This window comes from Callithrix jacchus, chromosome Y (assembly GCF_049354715.1).
Source record: "Callithrix jacchus isolate 240 chromosome Y, calJac240_pri, whole genome shotgun sequence".
Classification (NCBI taxonomy): Eukaryota; Metazoa; Chordata; class Mammalia; order Primates; family Cebidae; genus Callithrix; species Callithrix jacchus.
Window position 1 is genome coordinate 4,342,157 of NC_133525.1, and position 19,755 is coordinate 4,361,911.

At 48.3% G+C, this 19,755-nt stretch overlaps 1 protein-coding gene across 28 annotated transcripts in view; it reads left to right on the forward strand.

Annotated features, from left to right (window-relative positions):
• Window positions 1-19,755, forward strand: part of LOC118142883 (glycoprotein Xg) — a 73,695-nt gene that overhangs the window by 45,696 nt on the left and 8,244 nt on the right. For 2 of the 28 annotated variants that reach the window (XR_008479065.2, XM_078364446.1), the window contains exons 3-10: window positions 5,377-5,418; window positions 6,838-6,861; window positions 11,583-14,341; window positions 16,688-16,789; window positions 17,223-17,320; window positions 18,216-18,415; window positions 18,870-18,921; window positions 19,545-19,580. Coding sequence is in view for 2 of the 28 variants with exons in the window: in XM_078364446.1 (XP_078220572.1) it covers window positions 18,401-18,415; window positions 18,870-18,921; window positions 19,545-19,580 (103 nt within the window). In the remaining 26 variants the exon portion in view is untranslated. Of the gene's footprint in view, window positions 1-5,376; window positions 5,419-5,551; window positions 5,616-6,837; window positions 6,862-8,705; window positions 8,791-11,582; window positions 14,342-16,687; window positions 16,790-17,222; window positions 17,321-18,215; window positions 18,416-18,869; window positions 18,922-19,544; window positions 19,581-19,755 lie in introns of all 28 variants that reach the window. The other 26 variants (XR_013531865.1, XR_013531861.1, XR_013531866.1 and 23 more) reach the window with 25 other exon arrangements.

Consider the following 19,755-nt stretch of genomic DNA (forward strand, 5'->3'; position numbering starts at 1 on the left):
AAAAAATTAGCCAGGTACGGTGGCTCACACCTGTAATCCCAGCACTCTGGGAGGCCGAGATTGGTGGATCACGAGGTTAAGAGATCGAGACCATCCTGGTCAACATGGTGAAACCCCGTCTTTACTAAAACACAAAAATTAGCTGGTGTGGTGGCAAGTGCCTGTAATCTCAGCTACTCGGGAGGCTGAGGCAGGAGAATTGCCTGAACCCAGGAGGAGGAGGTTGCAATGAGCTGAGATTGCACCATTGCACTGCAGTGAGCTGAGATTATACCACTGCACTCCAGCCTGGGCAATTGAGCGAGACTCTGCCTAAAAAAAACAAATTAAGGGAGAGTATTGTTGAGGGCGTGGGCCAGGGACAGGATGTCGCTGACATGAAACTGTCCAGATAGCCAAACCCTGGCTGTGTCCTCTGACCCAGGCTGTCCAATGGCACACCCATTGCAGCCAACTGTATCCCGTGGTTTAAATCTGTCGTGAGCTGAAGCGTACCCTCCTCATTGTTATAAATGAAAGCCCTCAGGACCTCCCAGCGAGACTGTGTTTGCAGACATGGTCTTTAAAAAGGCGATTCAGGTAAAATGAGGTCACCAGGTGGGGCCCTGATCCAGCTGGACTATGGACCTTATAAAAAGAAGACGTGAGGACACTGACATGCACACAGAGCACCTCATGGAGACTCAGGGAGAAGACAGCATTCACAAGCCAAGGACAGAGGCCTCCGGAGGAGCCACCCGCCCACACCTTCATCTCGCCCTTCCAACCACCAGGACCTTGGGAGAATCAACGTCTACTATTTAAGCTGCCCGGCCCGTGGGACTTTGCTACGGCAGCCCCAGGAGACAAACACGTTCCTATTGAGGTGAGGGAGTTATCTCTGTTAAGGGCTGAGTCTTGCACCTCCGAAATTTACACATTGAAGGCCTAATCCCCGGGACCTCGGAACATGACTGTGTTTAGAGAGAGGGTCTCTAGACGGGTGAGAAGGGTACAACGAGGTCTTTATAAAAACAGGAGGTGAAGACACAGACACACACTGAGGGACGACCCTGTGAGGACACAGGGAGAAGACGGTGTCTCCAAGCCCAGGAGAGAGGCCTCAGGAGGAGCCAGCCCTGCCCACACCTGATCTCAGACCTGCAGCCTCCAGGACTCTGGGAGAATAAGACCCTGCTGTTTCTAAGCCACCCAGCCTATGGTGTTCTGTGATGCCAGCCTGAAACGGACTAAGATACCTCATAAGAAGAGGAGGTGACACAGACACACACACAGGGATGACCACGTGAGGACTCAGAGAGAAGATGGCATCTGCAGGCCCAGGAGAGAGGCCTCAGGAGGAGTCGGCCCTGCCCACACCTGGATCTGGGACCTCCAGCCTCCAGGACTGTGGGAGAATCCAGGCTGTTGTCTAACCTGCCCGCCCAGTCTGATTTTATTGTAGCAACTCCGGGAAGCCATTGCCAAGTCTGTGCCCTGCAAAGTGAGATGTATGGATCTGCAGCCTCAACATCCCCCAGGAGCTGATGAGAAACACTGTGTCCTCAGCCTAGCCAGACCTGCTGACGCATAGTCCGCGTGTCATCCAGGTCCTGAGGGACCATGTGCACATGCCACTCGGGGGAGACTGCATTGTCTGCCTACACTCCTCTTGGCCTCTCGGAGCAGTGGTCCTTCCTTCTGGGCATGGGGGCAGGACCCTTTCTGGGATGGGGGTCTTAGGACACCCAAAGCAGGCATGTCAGGGAACTTCCCTGTGGCCAGTCTTGATACAGATAGGATGGAGGGAAAGTTAGGGTCCTGTCTTCAGGTTTTGTGGCTGGCTTTGGGGGAAAGGCATTCTTGTTTCTAGGACCCGCCTGGGGGAAGAGATATTCTAGTTCCTATAGTGCCTCGGGGGAGGACGGGACTCAGACACAGGAGGGCTGGAAAAGTTCTGAGAGAAACTTCTGCTTCGGAGGCTGCTGCTGAGGCCTGCACTCAGGTATGGTTTCCTGAGCCCGAACAACTTGTAGGTCTGAATCCATGTAAAGAATGCCAGCAGCCGGCAAAGTCCAGTAAGAAGCATCTTTGAATCTGGCAGGGTTGGAATTTGAACCCAGGAGGGTGAAATTCCCAGGGTGAATAGAGCTGCCACCTGCCTGGTTTATGCAACTGCATTTCAGAGAGAAGGGTCTGGGAGGTCTGCAGAAGAAGGCCTCCAAGCCGAAATCTCGTGGTTTTGCTCTGGAGGGTCCCAAGGGCAGCTTTACTGGGCCCTCCCACCCAGCTACCGGAGCCATTTAATTGACATCTCCAGGACGCCAGCAACTGAGGACCAATGTCATAAAGCCAACACAAAATGAGGTTGAGAATCCCAGAACACAAACGAGGATTTGGTTAAAAGCTGCTGAGTTCACTGAGGCAAATCAGCGAAGCAAATGGGAAACACATCTCCTGTTCCTGCCCCATGGAAAATGAACCCGGGAAAGCAAAAGCATCACATGTGGCTCCCGAGCTTGGAGCCAGACACCCCGGAGTCAGCGTAGTCTCCCAGCCCATGAGGAACCCGACCGTGGCTTTGCTGCAACCTGCCTGGAGAGGAGAGAGGACAGGGGGCCCTGCCTATGAGATGGATTTCCTGCCTGGCGGGCAGGACTAGAGACTGTCTCAGTACCCAGGCCGCCTGATGCTGCCAGAGTCTGCCTGATTTATGTAACGAGGTCTGGGTGTGACCGACAGCAGCCTCGAGTGTGTGAGTCACACATGCAGCAACTTCTGGTTGCAGTGCCACCCCTGAGACCTAGCAAAGTCCCAAACCACCCTCCTCCACTTCCTCTGTGACACTCCACACCCCCTCCCATTCCTGCCACCACCCAGGGCCATCAGGACCATCTCAAAGCTGGAGGAGCCTCTCTGCAACCTGGCCGCCCGCTGCAGGGTGAATAGAGCTGCCACCTGCCTGGTTTATGCAACTGCATTTCAGAGAGAAGGGTCTGGGAGGGGAGGCACCTGTGGTTCTTTAAAGAAATAGGAGGGAGGGGCCAGGCACACAGACTGGAGGAGATTGTAATGTGATTGCTTAGCGGATGCATGGAATTGCTGGGTTGGGCTGAGATTGCTCAACAGTGGATGGGGACTGCAGTCTAAATTATCAGGGTGCTGAACTCTGGGGTCCTAGACCACTGTCTTGACTGGAACTGCTGACAGTCTTGGAGGGGAAATATCTCATGGATCCAAGAGGCTGACGTGGCTCCTCTCCTGCAGCCCAGTCTCAGCAGCTTGGACAATGATGGCCAAGGCAGCTGGAGGAGGCCAGGCGCAGTGGCTCACGCCTGTAATCCCAGCACTTTGGAAGGCCGAGGGAGGCAGATCAGTTGGGATCAAGAGTTCGAGAACAGCTTGGCCAACATGGTGAAACCGCATCTCTACCAAAAATACAGAAGTTTGCTGGGCGTGATGGCGCATGCAGTTGTAATGCCAGCTACTCAGGGGACTAAGGCAAGAGAATTGTTTGAACCCAGGAGGTGGAGGTTGCAGTGGGCCGAGATTGTGCCATTGCACTCTAGCCTGGGTGACACAGCAAAACTCCGTCTAAAAAAGCAAACATACAAAAAAAAAAAAAAAAACCCAAAAATACAGAGAGAGCTGGAGGGAGCAAAGAAGAGCCGGGTTGTTCTTGAAGATGAACCTGTAGCAATCACTGGCGGCAGAGAATGTCATCTGAGAGGGACGTGTGTCCTCCCCAAGTTGGAAGGAAACGGCTGTGTGGGACCAGGAGCAGCTGCTGTGTGCACTCCTGCCTGGGGATACACCTTCTGCTCCGGAGAGGCCCTCATTACCTCCACAAGGTGCCGCAAAGCCTGCCCTGGTGGCATCTGGATGGAGCCATGCCACAGGCTGTACGAATCGATGTTGTAGCCCTTGAACCTTCCTCCAGAGCAAGCAACACCCAGGCAGACAGATTTCTGGGAGAGAGACAGACATCAGAGGTGGTGGAGACCCAGCACCTATGGCTTACCTGGTTCCCCCTGGCTTAGCCTCCTCCAGGGCTTAGTGTTTGAGCAAGAGGTTGTTCCCCCTGGACAATTCTGCAAATTCTGACTGTGCTCCTGCCTTGCCCTAAACCTCCCAGAAGCTCAGGTTCTTCCTTTGGGTAATGTGCATGCTGGTGATGGCAACATCCTTGGGTGGGTGGATGAGCTGCTTAGATGCCTGGCATTACTGCAACAGAACTCAATGCATAAGAAGCGCTGATTCGATGCCCTCCCGCCTGCATCCTCTACCTCCCGATAAGTTCTCTGGTGGTGTTTTCTCTACGGGGTAATAGTGGCAGGGGGAAAGGGAGGAACAAAAGGCAAGGTGCACATATATGTCAGCAGGAGGGACACTTCATCCTCAAGAATGCTGCAGTGTGTTTTCAATGATGAGTCACAAAGACGCGAATGTTCTCATCTCTGCTGCAGACACATTCATTAGGTTAACTGCTTTTGGATCAGGTGGGAACCTCAGCTTGTGCACACAGGTTGCTTCCTGACCCCGTATTTGTCAGTGTAGGCTGGCTGCTGTAACAAACAGCCCCCAAAGAATTAAAACTTTATCTCTTGTTTGCATTGCAGCCAGGTGAGGTGGCAAAGGTGTCCTCTGCTCCATACAGTCTCTCAAGGATCCAGGATCCTCATATTGTTCTGCTTCACCTTTTTCTAGGGCAGCCCCTCTCAACCTAGATTCTCTCTTTATGTGTGTGAGAATGAGTGTGTGTGTGTGTATGTGTGTGCATGTGTATATGTATGTGTATATGTGTGTGTATAGGTGTGTGTATGTGTGTATGCATGTATATGTGTGTATGTATGTGTGTGTGCACGTGTGTGCGTGTGTGTTTATGGGAGAAATGCCAGTCCTAAGCTGTGAGTGGAACGGTCCAGGAAAGAAGTCTATGTGCCCGGAGAGAGGCTTCCTTCAAAGTTCCCTGGCCATGAGCAGAAATAAAATACTGGCATGGGTTGCAATGTGGGTGCAACTCAAAAGTCTCATGCTCAGTGAAAGAAGCCAGGCACAAAATACCACATATCGTGGGATGCTATTTATACGAAATTTGCAGAACAGGCAATTCATGGATCAGGCAGTCCAACAGGAGGTGGATTAGTGGTTGTCAGGGGCTGGGGAGGCAGCAGGGGATGTGACTGCTGAATGGGGACAGGGGTCTTCCTTTGGGTGAGAAGTATGTTCTGGGAGTAGATAGAGGTGGTGGTTGCATCTCCCACATAGCTCATGGTTAGTTGTAGTGCTCTGGTGACCCTGGGCTTGCAGAAGGAGGGAAGCAGGCTGAGGTGACGAACGAGGAGGATTCCGGCCTTTCCATCATGGTGTGACTTGTGACCTGTTTGCTCCCAATAGGTCAAAGAGACTTTGACTTGGCAGATGCCCTTGATGAGCCTGGTAAGTGCCAATATTTCATGGGGAGCCTTCCCTTTGCAGCTTGGGTCTAATAGCATCAGCTGCATAGTTACTTTGGAGTTGGGTTGCACCGGTGTTTGGAATTTCTTGGTGTCGAGAGCTCTTTTCTTCACAGGAGATTGCAGACGCCTTGAGACAAATGTTTACACAGTCTCTAAAAGTCTCAGACTCGTTTCTAGGTAGGTCTGTGCTTCTGAAGCCTATAGTTTAGAAGTATGCTAGTATTTTATTATTTTATTTTATTGAGATGGGAGTCTTGCTCTGTTGCCCAGGCTGGAGTGCTGTGGTGCCATCATAGCTTACCACACAGCCTTGACTTCCTGGCTCAAATAACCCTCCCACCTCAGCCTCCCAAGTAGCTGGAACTACAGGTGTGTGCTTCCGTGCACAGCTCATTTTTTTGATTTTTTTGTAGAGACGAATCTCACCATGTTGCCCAGGCTGGCCTCAAACTCCTGGGCTCAAGGAATCCTTCCACCTTGGTCTCTCAAAATGCTGGGATTACAGAGACACAGCAGCATGCCCGACTCAGTTACTGCTTTTCTTACACTTAAGTTCATATCTGTCATTGTCCCGCACCCCGATCTGAATCTGTGGCCCCCAGTCTCCCCTCCCAGAGCACAGTGCATCTCCATTCTCCTAGCAGAGCTGCCAGTGAAGGTGAGCACTCCCGACCTGATGTCCACATCCACGTGATACACATTTGCTGAATGAATACATCCGTGAATGAAAGTGAGAGAAAAGACATCATTCTAGAAGCTGCAAGGCTTTCTCCCTCTTTGCTTTTGCCTCCCTCCCCACCCCACCTACTGTCCGGCTCTGTGGTGGTTCTAGGGATGGGGTCACTCACTTGTCTTGGATCTCTCAGCTTCTTTGGCCATCCTGTGGGCATCCTCACAGCCTCAAGGGCAGATTGTTTTTGAATGGATTTTAAGGGTATTTACTTGCTTTTTTACCCAAATAGACCATGGAATTTGTGTCCAGATCATTTACTTTGTCACTTACTTTTTATATTTCATCGGGGTGTTAACGGCCTGTCTTTTTTTTTTTATTTTTTTGAGATGGAGTCTCACACTGTCACCCAGGCTGGAGTGCAGTGGCGCAATCTTCGCTCACTGCAGCAACCTCCATCTCCCAGGTTCAAGTGATTCTCCTGCACCAGCCTCCCAAGTAGCTGGGACTACAGGCTGACACCATACCCGGCTAATTTTTTGTGTTTTTAGTAGAGACAAGGTTTCACTGTGTTGGCCAGGCTCCTCTTGAACCCCTGACAGTGTGATCCGCCCATTTTGGCCTCCCAAACTGCTGGGGTTACAGATGTGAGCCACAGTGCCCAGCCCTTTCTTTGTGCTTCTGATGAATCTTCGATGCATATTGCATTTATTTTCTCTTTGTTCACAGAACCCACCAAGAAGCCAAACTCAGGTGAGTGACTCTTTGGCTGGGAGAAACTGAGGCAACGTCCTTGAACTGATGCTTATGGATGGATGCTTGAGGGTGTTTTACAGAATTGTGGGGTGTGTTAAGGAGATGCAAGAACTGTACCAGATAATAGATATTAAAAGCAAAATGTGGTGGTTAGGGAAATGCAAATCACAACCACACGGAAGCAGCACTGGGATGGGTAAAATCTAAAATGGAAAATAACAAGTGTTGACAAGGTTGTGAGGAAACTGGAATGCTTGCACATTGCTGGTGGGAGTCTAAAATGGTACAGCCACTGTGAACAAATACTTTTGTGGATCCTTAAAAAGTTAAATACAGAATTATTCTATAATTCCACTCCTAGATGTATACTCAAAATAATTGAAAACAGGTATTCCAAGAACCACTTGTATGCAGATGTTCACAGCAGCACTATTCATTATGGCTCAAAGATAGAAATAACCCACGTGCTCATCAGTGGAAGGAATGGATAAACAAAATGTGGTCCACCCACATGATGGAGTATTATTTAGCCTTGAAGAGGAATGAAGCACTGATAATTGCTACAAAGTGGTTCAGCCTCAGAAACATTTTGGAAAGAGAGAGAAACCAGACACATGTAAGATCACATAGTATATATTTTTATGAATATGAAATTTCAAGAGCAGGCAAATCCCTAGGACCCGAAGCAGTGTTGTGACCGCCAGTAGCTGGAGGGGAAAGGGAGAGTGACTGCTTGATGAACTCCAGGGCTCCTTTCAGGGAATAAAAGTGTTCTGGAAGTACACAGAGGTGATGGTTGCACAACGTTATGAATGTTCTAAATGCCCCTGAAGTGTTCACTTTGAGATGGTTAATTTATGTGTAAATTTCACCTCATTTTATTTATTTATTTTTCAATTAAAAAGGTAACTTTTGTTCTAGGGCAGTGGCTTATGCCTGTAATCCTAGGACTTTGGGAGGCCAAGGTGGTGGATCACCTGAGGTCAGAAATTCAAGATCAGCCTGGCCAACATGGCAAAACCCCATCTCTAATTAAATATACAAAAGTTAGCCAGGCATGATGGCATGGGCCTGTAATCCCAGCTACTCCAGAAGCTGAGGCTGGAGAATCACTTGAACACAGGAGGTGGAGGTTGCAGTGAACCAAGATCATGCCACTGCACTCCAGCCTGAGTGACAGAGTGAGATCCTGTCTCAGAAGAAAGAAAAAAAGAAAGCCGTAGCTCAGAGACAGAGGAATTGAGCAATGCATAGGTTCAGAAGGGCTGGAAACAGAGTGACTAAATTGTGTCTTGGCATTTGAGAGAGGTTGCGGCTATAAAACAATGAAAGAAGAAAGCAAACTCTACGGAGGCAGGGCTGAGCCAACCGGCTCTTCTTGTGGATATGTGATCAACTGTCAACCTCGTGCCATCCTTTCGCCCAGGCTGGAGTGCAGTGGTGCCATCTTGTCTCACCACAACCTTCTCCTCCTGGGTTGAAGCAATTCTTGTGCCTCAGCTGGGACTACAGGCACGTGCCATCATGCCCGGCTAATTTTTGTATTTTTAGTAGAGATGGGGTTTGAACAAGTTGGCCAGGCTGGTCTCAAACTCCTGACCTCAGGTGACCTGCCCGCCTCGGCCTCCCAAAGTGCTGAGATTACAGGTGTGAACCACCGCGCCTGGCCTCATGGAATACTCGAAAATAAACTGCAGGTGGATTACAAACCTGAATGTAAAAGAAAATAATGTGGGTTTTTTATTGAAAAATAGAGGGAAATGTCTTATAATCTCAGGGTTAGGAGATTTTTCTTAGATAAGATAAGAAAAGCATGACCTCGCCTGTTATGTAACCTCCAGGTACTCAGGAGGCCGAGGCATGAGAATCGCTTGAGCTCGGGAGGTGGAGATTGCAGTGAGCCGAGATAGCGCCATTGCACTCCAGGTAGGCTATAGAGTGAGACTTCATCTCAAAGAAAAAGCATAACCTTTAAAAATGTGTAAATTAGACGATGTCTACATTTTTTAAATAACAATAATAATGTTACGACTTTGAGCTCTAAAAAAGTCAGATTAGCTGTCAAATGGAGGCTCCTTGCTGCTTATATCACCAGGGAAAGAAACTTTAATATGCAAATACAGTCACCCTTTATTGTTCGTGGGCACTAGTTGTAGGACCCCTGCTTCCCTGCAGACACCTAAATCTACAGGTGCTGAAGTCCCTGATATAAAATGGTGTAGTATTTGCATACAATGCAAGTATATGTTCCTGTATCTTTTGATTTATTTATTTATTTGACCCAGAATCTCACTCTTATCCAGGCTGAAGTGCAGTGGCATGATTTTGGCTCACTGTAACCTCCACCTCCCAGGTTCAAGAGATTCTCGTGACTCAGCCTCCAAGTAGCTGGGATTATAGGTATTCGCCACCACTCCCAGCTGATTTTTGTATTTTTAGTAGAGACAGGTTTTAATCATGTTGCCCAGGCTGGTTCCAAACTCCTGACCTCAAGTGATCTGCCCACCCCGGACTCCCAACGTGCTGGGATTACAGGTGTGAGCCACTGCTCCCTGCGTGAAATATTTTCAATACACGCATAACCTGGCTTGTAGTCCCAGCTACTCAGGAGGCTGAGGCACAAGAATCGCTTGAGCTCGGGAGGTGGAGTTTCCAGTGAGTGGAGATCATGCCATTGGATCTACAGATGCGGAAATTCTGGTCAGAGAGCACAAATTGTGGATACATAGCTCCTACCCCAAAACAGAAGGATGGCAAAAAGAAAGAAAAAAAAATGGACGAGAGCGACTATGAGGGAACTGAGAGGGTTATGATCATTCCATTTGCTGAAAGAAAAATTCAAAGACAGAATCACACACAGTTGACCAAAATGGATAAAACAAGTCTACTGGGGTGGGCAGCGGTGGTGCCCTGGGAGGCGAGAGAGACGGAGATGGTGTTGGTTTCAGACAAGATAGTTGCACAGGAACTCGATAGGGAAAAGGGGAATGGGTTGTGGGGACCAGGGGAGCTGGAATTCTGCCTGGGGAATCAGCCAGTGCCAACGGGTGAACCAGGGGAGGGCAGGTGTAGGGTACAGCCCTATGGGGCTCTGTGAGCCCCTCCCTGCTGGTTTGAAGACAAGAAATTGTAGAAATAAAAGGCACAAGACATGGAGATTGAGAAAAGAGAGTTTGGGCCCAGGGGTCCACAGCTACTCAGATCGTGGAGACCAGCAGTGGCCCCAAATGCTGGGACGCCCTGACTTTTATTGAGTTGCAAATCTGGGGGCAGGGAAGGTAGGGCATAGGTAGGGCGTGGTCCTGGTGGTGGGTGACTGGGGACAGGGCAAAATAGGGCATGGCATACAGGTGGGGGCTCAGGAATTGATGGCACCCCAAGTGAGGTAAGGAGCATAATGCATCAGCACCTTTCCCATACTTACCAAGAAAGAACTAAAGCATTAAGGTTTGTGCTACTATTACTGATTATCTTTTCTAAGAAAAGGGGAACCAGGTGCAGAAGCAGAGCATGAGTAGCCATGGAACATGACCCCTGAAGCACAGCACCACACAGGGACAATTAAGTCCCGGGATGTCCGCGGGCCTCCCTGACAGCGGTCAGGCTTACCACGAGAGCTTGGAGAAGCGGAGTTTTCTCCTCACTCCCTTGAGGAAGGAGACGTCTTGGCCATCTTGGACATCTCCTTCCCTGGCTGGCTAAACAGCAGGTGCTTTCACAGCGCTGACACTGTCGCACAGCTGAGGCACCCTCCAGCAGCTCTTTTTGCAGGCGTGACAGAGGACATAAAGCATCTTGCCTTAGGGTCATTCATTCCACGATGTCACCCCAGGTTCACACTTCCAACCTGAGAGGCATTAGTAAAAGAATTAAGATCACCTATAAATAACTAAGATTGCATATGAGTAACTACTAACTACGAACTACTGTTCATTTCTAGTTACTTTCTTCTTCATTATATATAGGGAGATAGGCTGAGGCCTTCTGCTCCTGCCTCCGCAGTTATGGGGTCTTTTCCCTACAGGCAGGGGGTTAGGAGCCTGCCTATGGTGATGCTGAAGCCCCGGGGCGGGTGCCTAGTTGAAGGGCCAAGAGGAGCCGTCAGGAGAGAAGGAAAAGCCCCGAGTCTCCTTCAGGCTTGTTTCAGGACTCGGGGCAGGATAGGAGATGATGGTGGAGGATTCTGAGCAGGGGACGGCCTGGGTGGGAGCGGGACAGAAGGAGAGCTGGACAGGGACGGGGTGACAGGCGACACCGGCTCATCCAGGAAGGAAGGCCAGGAGGGAGCAGAGGGAAAAGGGGCGTGCAAAGGTACAGAGCAGGAGCAACGGGGACATCCAGGGAAGGAGGGAAGTGCAGGGCATTGTGAGACGGGGCACCCTGAGAGAGGGGTCCAGGCAGCAGGAAGACACCACAGCCTGAGCTATACCCCAGCTCACGGTCAGCCCTGGGAGGGCTTTGAGCAGAAGAGGGGCGAGAGCCCACACCTTGAGGCCACCTGCCGCGGTCCTGGGCCCTGCACATGCCTCCTACAGGCTGGGCGGCTGCCCACGAGGTCATTTAATGCCTGGTGCCTGCGGGCATCCTGCCAAGAGCCCGTTGGCATCGGCATCGCAATGCTGTCCTCCAAAACCTGCCCCAGTGTCCCCAACGCAGACCTGCTGTGAAGGGGACCTCTGGAGAGGACGCGTTAGCAATGCCGTGTGCTCTGCCCACAGGTTATTTCAATGATGGGGACCGCAATGACTGACACTACCCACCCAGGCCCAGGCCACCTGCAGGTAGGTGCTGAGCCTCCCCAGGAGGGACACGTGGATTTGCTCAGAGAGGGCGGTGAGAGGCCTGAGGTTGGGGAGAGAGGGACGCCCAGTCCAGGGGCAAAGTTGGTCACGGGTGGACGATAGGCTGATGCAGGGGCTGACGCAGAAGGCCCCGTGGCTGCATCAGTGGCGTCGCGGTCTGGGCATCTGTCTGCCTCTCCAGGCTGGTGACGGGATGGAAACAAAATGAACAGATTCAACTGGAGGCTCCATGGACACACGTGTGGGCATTTCTGCTCAGACTCCACATGTGCAAGTGTGACCGTCTGTGCCTCGACACAGCTTCATGCACATGCGTGCTTAGCCCCCTCCATCAGTGTGTACACGAATGTTCCACGTCCGTATCTGTGTCTCTATATGCTTTCAAATATACATAAACACATTTACATATGCATGGATGTGGGTTTTTATGTTTTTATATATTTCTGACTTTGTACACATGCTTGTATATCTTTATACATGTATATGTTTTATATTTGTGTATGTCTGTATATTTATATACCAATATAGGCTTTTGTATATAATTATGTATCTATATGTATATTTTTTAATATATCTTTATATATTTTTAATATATCTTTATGTGTATCTTTGAATACATATACATTTTATATACATATTTATATTTTATATATATATTTATGTATACCCATCTTTACATACATAATTAAGTATATCCCTTTACTTATACATATCTTTATATATGTACATATATACTTTTATGTGTATATGCTTTTATATGTGTATGTGTATATAGATTCACTTTTATATATACACATGTATATATCTTTGTATGTGTGTATAAATTTATGTGCACTGACGCCTTTTTGTGTATATACCTTTATTTACATTATAAATATATATACACACAAAGTTATATATACATGTGTATGTATCTTTGTGTAGGTATGTACATGTCTTTATATATGTTTACAAATATCTTTATATATCTATATACAGCTTTTATATATGTATACACACTTACATAAGTACATATTTTATATATCTGTAGATGTATATTTTATTTAATTTCTTTCCTTCTTTTTTTGACCTGAAGTCTTGCTCTGTCACCCAGGCTGGAATACAGTGGCACAGTCTCTCCTCACTGCAACCTCTGCCTCTCAGGTTCAAGTGATTCTCTTGCCTCAGCTTCCTGAGTAGCTGGGATGACAGGCGCCCTCCACCATGCCTGGCTAATATTTGTATTTTTAGTAGAGATAGGATTTCACCATGTTGGCCAGGCTGGTCTCGAACTTGTGTCCTCAAGTGATCCACCCACTTTGGCCTCCCAAAGTGCTGGGATTGCAGGCGTGATCCACCACAGCTGGTCTATATGTGTATCTTTTAATATATCTTCATGTACATATACATTTTATATGCATTTTGATATTTGTGTACATTATGTAAATGTATGTTTTATACATATATAAATATATACCTTTATTTATATATCTGTATATATGTACATATATACCTTTATGTACATGTGCTTTTATATAGGTATATGTATATTTATACAAACTTATGTCTTTATGTGCATATCTTTATATAGAGATATATGTATATATCCGTATATAGTCTTTATATATGTGTAAATATATAAGTATATATTTTATGTGTATATATGCATTCTTTGTACATGCACACATTTGTTCATATCTTTTAATATTTGTATGCATATATAGCTTACATGTTTCTATATTATAGATACATATGTACCTTCATATATGTATGCATACTTTTTTATATATGTGTATATATGTCCCTTTACATATGTGTATATATACTTTTAGGTATATGTGTGTGTGTGTATATACACCTTTATATGTGTACATATATCTTTATGCACACAGACATATGTAAAACCTTCTAATATAAAGTTTTCTCTGTAATTGGAGGTGAATGTCTACCAAGAATCTTTCATATGGAAATGCAAGCATGGACAATAGGAGGCAGAGATGCATGCAACACTGGGCTGAAGAGTGTGACGTTTGAGGCTTTAGTTTCAAGCACATGAGGTTTCTGGTGTGTTTAGTTCTGCAGCTCTCCTTTAGAAGACATAAAGGACTTGTCCTAGATATTTTGCAGAGCTGGGCATGTATCCTTCAGACACCCTGATTGCATCCAGTCATCTATTCTGCCACGTTTGCTTGCAGTAAATAAGGAGCATTGTCTTGGAATTTATGACATTTACAATCAGGAATAAACGAAAAATAACTAGTTATTTTTGAGAAGAGAAACTAAGATATTTGTGATTGAGACCATCTTCTGGAAGGTCCTTCTAATCCTGCCTCCCTGTGGCTGTTCTCATATCGGTTTCTCAGCAGGAAGAGGGTTAGCCTGCAGGAATTTGGAGTTGGCAGAGTAAGTGTTTGTTCTGTGATGGCAAAGTGTGTTTTATAGCCCGAGCTCAGTGTTGGCTTGAGTTTTCCCACAGGGACGAGGAAGCTTTGGTGTGGCCTCCCTTGACTCTCCCCAATGCTGATCACTCTTTGGAGCTCTCTTGGGAATGACACAGTCACTCGACTCCCAATGAGCTGGACAGACCACCTGCAGGAAATTCCATGCTCGGATCCCTCAACATCCTTCAACTCTACCTTCTCTAACAGGAGGCGGCAGCGGTGGTTACTCCAGTTATGACACCGGCGACACACACGGTACCCCCACATCTGGGCACGCGGTGGTGGGCGGAGGGTGGGAGGGGTTATCTCTCTGGGATCCCGGTTGCATTCTGCCCTGGGCCTTCTACCTGGAGTTTTTGGTGAGTGGGATGCTCTGTGCTGGTGCCTGGTCTTCTGAGAACCTATTTGTGCTGAGCTGTCCAGTTTCTGTTCCCCAGGATGGTGGGTGCAGCCACACACACACACACGCCACATACACACACACACACACATACACGTACACTTACATGCACACACCACATACACACACATAAACACACACATACATGCACACATACACACACACACATACACACACACCTCTGTTTAGGTAAACATAAACAGCAAAGAAGTATACAACAGATTAGAGAGAGAGAGCATCCAACGAACGGAAATCCAACGAACGGGAAATTCTTTAGGGGTGCAGCTCACTTACATCAAACACAATAGAAAACACCTACTTTTCTTTTTTTTGAGACAGCGTTTCGCTCTTGTTACCCAGGCTGCAGTGCAATGGTGTGATCTCGGCTCACCACAACCTCCGCCTCCTGGGTTCAGGCAATTCTCCTGCCTCAGCCTCCCCCGAGTGGCTGTGACTATAGGCACGCGCCACCATGCCCAGCTAATTTTTCTATTTTTAGTAGAGACGGGATTTCACCTCCTTGGACCGGGATGGTCTCGATCTCTTGACCTCGTGATCCACCCACCTCGGCCTCCCAAAGTGCTGGGATTACAGGCATGAGCCACCACAACCGGACTCTTTTTTTTTTTTTTTAGATAGAGTGTTGCTCTCTTGCCCACACTGGAGTGCAGTGACGTGATCTCAGCTCACTACATCCTCCGCCTCCTGGGTTCAAACAATTCTCCTGCCTCAGCCTCCCAAGTAACTGGGACTACAGGTGTACGCCATCATGCCCAGCTACTTTTTGTATTTTTATTAGAGACGGGGTTCCACCATACTGGTCAGGCTGGTCTCACGTTCCTGACCTCAGGCAAGCCACCCGCCTCGGCCTCGTGAAGTGCTAGATTACAGGCGTGAGTCACTGGGCCCAGCACTAAACCGTGGTTTCTCATGGTGTAGCTAATTTGTTAGTCCTACAAAGGCAGATAGGTCCCCAGGCAAGGGGCAGGTGTTTTCAGGAAAAGGCTATTGTCAGTTTTGTTTCAGAGTCAAACCATAAACTAAATTTTCTCCTAAAGTTAGTATGGCCTATGCCCAGCAATGAACAAGGACAGCTTAAGGGTTACAAGCAACATGGAGTCGGTCAGGTCTAACCTCTCTCACTGTCATCACTGCCTCGGTTATGATATTTGCAAAGGTGGTTTTGCCATGTTGCTCAGGCTGGTCTTGAACCAGGCTTCAGTGATCTTCCCACTTGGCCTCCCTAAGTGCTGGAATTACAGGCCTGCACCACCACATCCGGCCCACCTTGGAGTGTGTTATATGAAGTGAGCTGTCCCCACATCCCTACAGCCTAGGAATGAACCTTCTGTGGAAATCCACTGTCTGTGAGGAGCTGTTCAGGACGTGTACTTTTGTTCTCTGGCATACTCATGAATTAGAAAGAAATCACTCATCAAGCGGTTCTCCTGAGAGTCCTAATCATTTCCTGTTTTCCTGTGAACTTAGTCTCCCATGTCTGCGCTGTGCCATTTTTGGGGAGACCATTATCTGGGTCCCGAATGGATCAAAACATACAGATCAGGGTGCTGCTCTATCCCTGGGGCAAAACTGAAGGGAAATGTCCCTGTGCTCCTTGGCAGGGCCAGGACCCCATGGAAGCACAGCCAGGTTGGGGGCATGATGCCCGTGCTTCTCTTTCGGCCGGGACACCTGCTCTCCAGCCCCCACAGAGCGAGGCTCTGAGTCAGCGCTGGGATTAGCATTAGCAGGAGGTACCTGCTGGGACGCAGGCGGCTGCCAGGGATGAGTCACCCAGCTGCTCCTCAGATGCAGCAGCAAAGCATGCAAGGCCTATTCATGCCTCGTCCAGAGCAGTGAGGGGTGAGAGCTGACCTTGGCTGGCCTCCCTCCAGAGAGTGGGGAGAACATGTTTCACTCGCTGTTTTTAAATGCTAATGGCCAGGTTTCTCTCATACCCGCTGTTTTAGTCCGCTAAGGCCGCCCTACAAAGTAGTACGTACGGTCTGGAGTGCTGAAACCAAAGGGGCTTCATCTCCCACCATCCTGGAGGCTGGAGGTCTGAGATCCAGGTGTGGGCAGGGCTGGCTCCTCCTGAGGCCTCGCTCTTGAGCTTGTAGACACCGTCTTCTCCCTGTGCCCTCACTGGGTTGTCCCTCTGTGTCTGTGTTTTCACCTCCTCTTCTGTTGATATCTCTTAGTCCATTTCAGGCTGCTGTCACAGAACACCATAGACTGGGTGGCTTAGAAACAGCAGACGTTGATTCTCCCACAGTCCTGGAGGCTGGAGGTCTGAGATCCAGGTATGGGCAGGGCTGGTCCCTCCTGAGGCCTCTCTCCTGGGCTTGGAGACACGGTCTTCTCCCCGTGTCCTCACCGGGCCATCGTGTGCCTGTGTCCTCACCTCGTCTTCTCATAAGGACTATCGTCCTTTGGAGCAGGGCCCACCCTAGTGACCTCGTTCTACTTTAATCACCTCTTTAAATACCTTGTCTTCAAACACAGTCACAGTCCTGATCCCCTGGGGGATAGCACTCACTCTGAATTTGGAGGGGGACACAGTTCAGCCCATAGAACCCACCATCCATATAAGTTATTCCACTTCAAAATCAGCACAAAGCATTTTTTTCTAATCTCAAATCTGTATTTTAGAAATTGCTTTTAACACATTAGAAAAATAAAGAAGAACTTTTTTGTTGTTGTTTTTTTCTGAGACAAACTCTCACTCTATCCCAGCCCAGAGTGCAGGGACGTGATCATAAATCACTGAAGCCTCCACCTCCTGGACTCAAGCAATCCTTCTGCCTCAGCCTCCCAAGTAGCCGAGACTACAGGTGCACATCACCACATCCAGCTAATTTTTTTTATTTCTGTTTAGTAGAAATGGGGTCTCTCTGTGTTTCTCAGGCCGGACTGCAACTGAGCTCAAGTGGTCTTACAGCCATGGCATCCCAAAGTGGGAGGATTACAGGTGTGAGTCACCACACCCTACCCGGAGAAACTCTTTTTTTTGTGTGTGGATTTTCACTCTTGTTGCCCAGGCTGGACTGCCATGGAACGGTCTCAGCTCACTGCAACCTCTGCCTCTCAGGTTCAAGCGATTTGCCTGGTTCAGCCGCCCGAGTAGCTGGGATTACAGGCGCCCACTACCATGCTTGGCTAAGTTTTGGTATTTTTAGTAGAGATGAGGTTCCACCATGTTGGCCAGGCTGGTCTCGAACTCCTGACCTCAGGTGATCCAGCCATCTCAGCCTCCCAAAATGCTGGGATTATAGGCGTGAGCCACCGCACCCAGTGAGCAACTCTTTTTTTAATGGGCTTTGATTACCATTTGTGGCCTGCGGTTTCACCCTATTTTTTTGTTTTAAACAAATTTGCTGGCTTTTTGTCTTTTGAATGTCCAAGAAAACACCTTTTCCCATCTACGTGAGGCCCCCAGACCCTCAGGGACGCACATCTAATGCAGCTTCCGCCACCAGGCTCATGAACAGTAAACAGGGGCGAGATGACACCTGCACTCCTCCCCTGGCCCTGGAGAGCCCATAGGAGTGTCTGCAGCCTTTCAAACCATGTCACTCAGGTTTGCTGACCCGTTTGCTTCCGTGAGGTCATGTGGACTTCTCGGCCATGTCTTGCATTTTATGGTCTCTTTTCTACGCTGAAGAAAGTGAGCTGTAGAGTCAACTCTCTTTATGGAAATACTGATGGTGAAGGAATGATGTCTTACAGAATGTGGCAAAACTGTCCATTTGTGAATAAGGAATACACTGTCCGGGTGCTGATGGGAAGCTGGCGCTTTTATCCAGTGCACAACAGCCAACTGGCCATCCGGGACCAATGTGCATTTTCCTTTGGCATCCGTGCTGGGGGAGATGCTGTGCATGCCATGAAGACTTAGCTTCTTGAAAGGAACCATGGCCCACTTACAGGTGTTATTGGGTGCATGTATGTGCACGTGTGTGTATGTATGCATGTGTGTTTTCGCAAGGTATGTGTGTGTATTGTGTATACATGAACGTCCACGTGTGCATGTGGATTTTGTAATCATGTGTGTAAATGCATGTGGATAATGAGTGCATGTGTGGAAGTGTCTGTGCACACAGGCAGATTGAGTGCCTGCATGTTTGTATAAGTGGAATTTGCGTGTGCATATATGTGCTTGGGTCACATATGTATTGCCTGTTTCCCATGTGTGTCCACGTGCATGCACTGAGGGGTGTGCTACCACATGAACACGTGGGTACTGCATGAATATAACATATGCATATGTGCATGTGGAGTGTACGTATACATGCATAAGTACAGGTATGCACATACACACGGATGTGTTTATGTGTGCATATTTGTGTGTGAATGAATGTGTTTATGTGTTTCTGCATACAGGTGCACACATCGGGATGTGCATATGCACACGTCTCTACAGGTGTATGTTTAGGTAAATCATGCTTTATATGTGCTTATGTTGCCTGTGTGTGTGTATGCATATGTGTGTGCGTATGTGTGGGTATGTGCGTGTGTGTGAATGTGTGCATTGAATGCATGTGTGCTTCTGTGTTGCATTTGCTTTTATGTGTTGCACGGGTGTAAATGTGTGTGTGTATGCACGTTTATATGTGTGCTTGCCTGCCTTTTGTTGCACAAGCTTGTTACATGCTACATGGTGTATGCACCTGCACACACATTTGTGCATATCAGTGTGTGTTGCCCGTGCGTGTGTGTATCAACGGCATGTGTGCGTGTGCATGTGTGTCAGTGAGCTTGTCCGCCCGTGTGTGTTTCACATAGGCATGTACATAGACTCCCAGACCCTGAAATAAAAGCTGGTCTCCCTCTCCCTGGTATCATCCCCATTGCGCTAATGACTGTTAGACAAAGCACACACATTCACCTTCCTCCACCTCATGCTGCTTGGCTGTCCCCTCCCCCAACAAGACTGTAAATTCCCTGAAAACAGGTATGTGTGTGCTGTGCCGGAGTCGCATTCTCAACAGGGCCCGGCAATAGAAGGCACTGCATAAGCTCTGCTGAATAAACACGAGTGTTCTTTTCCGTTTACAGGTGGAGATCACCATTTGGGGCATGCCTCCTCAGAAGGTAACTGATCGACTCACCTGGTCCCAACCTTTAAGAAGCGCACACACTCTTAAATCAATGCCTCCCAACCCCACGGCTTCCGTGGATCACTCACACTTCCTATGTATGTACAGTAGCCTCTGAACAAAAACGTCTGAGCATCTTTGTTCAGAGGCTACTTGACACACACACGCAA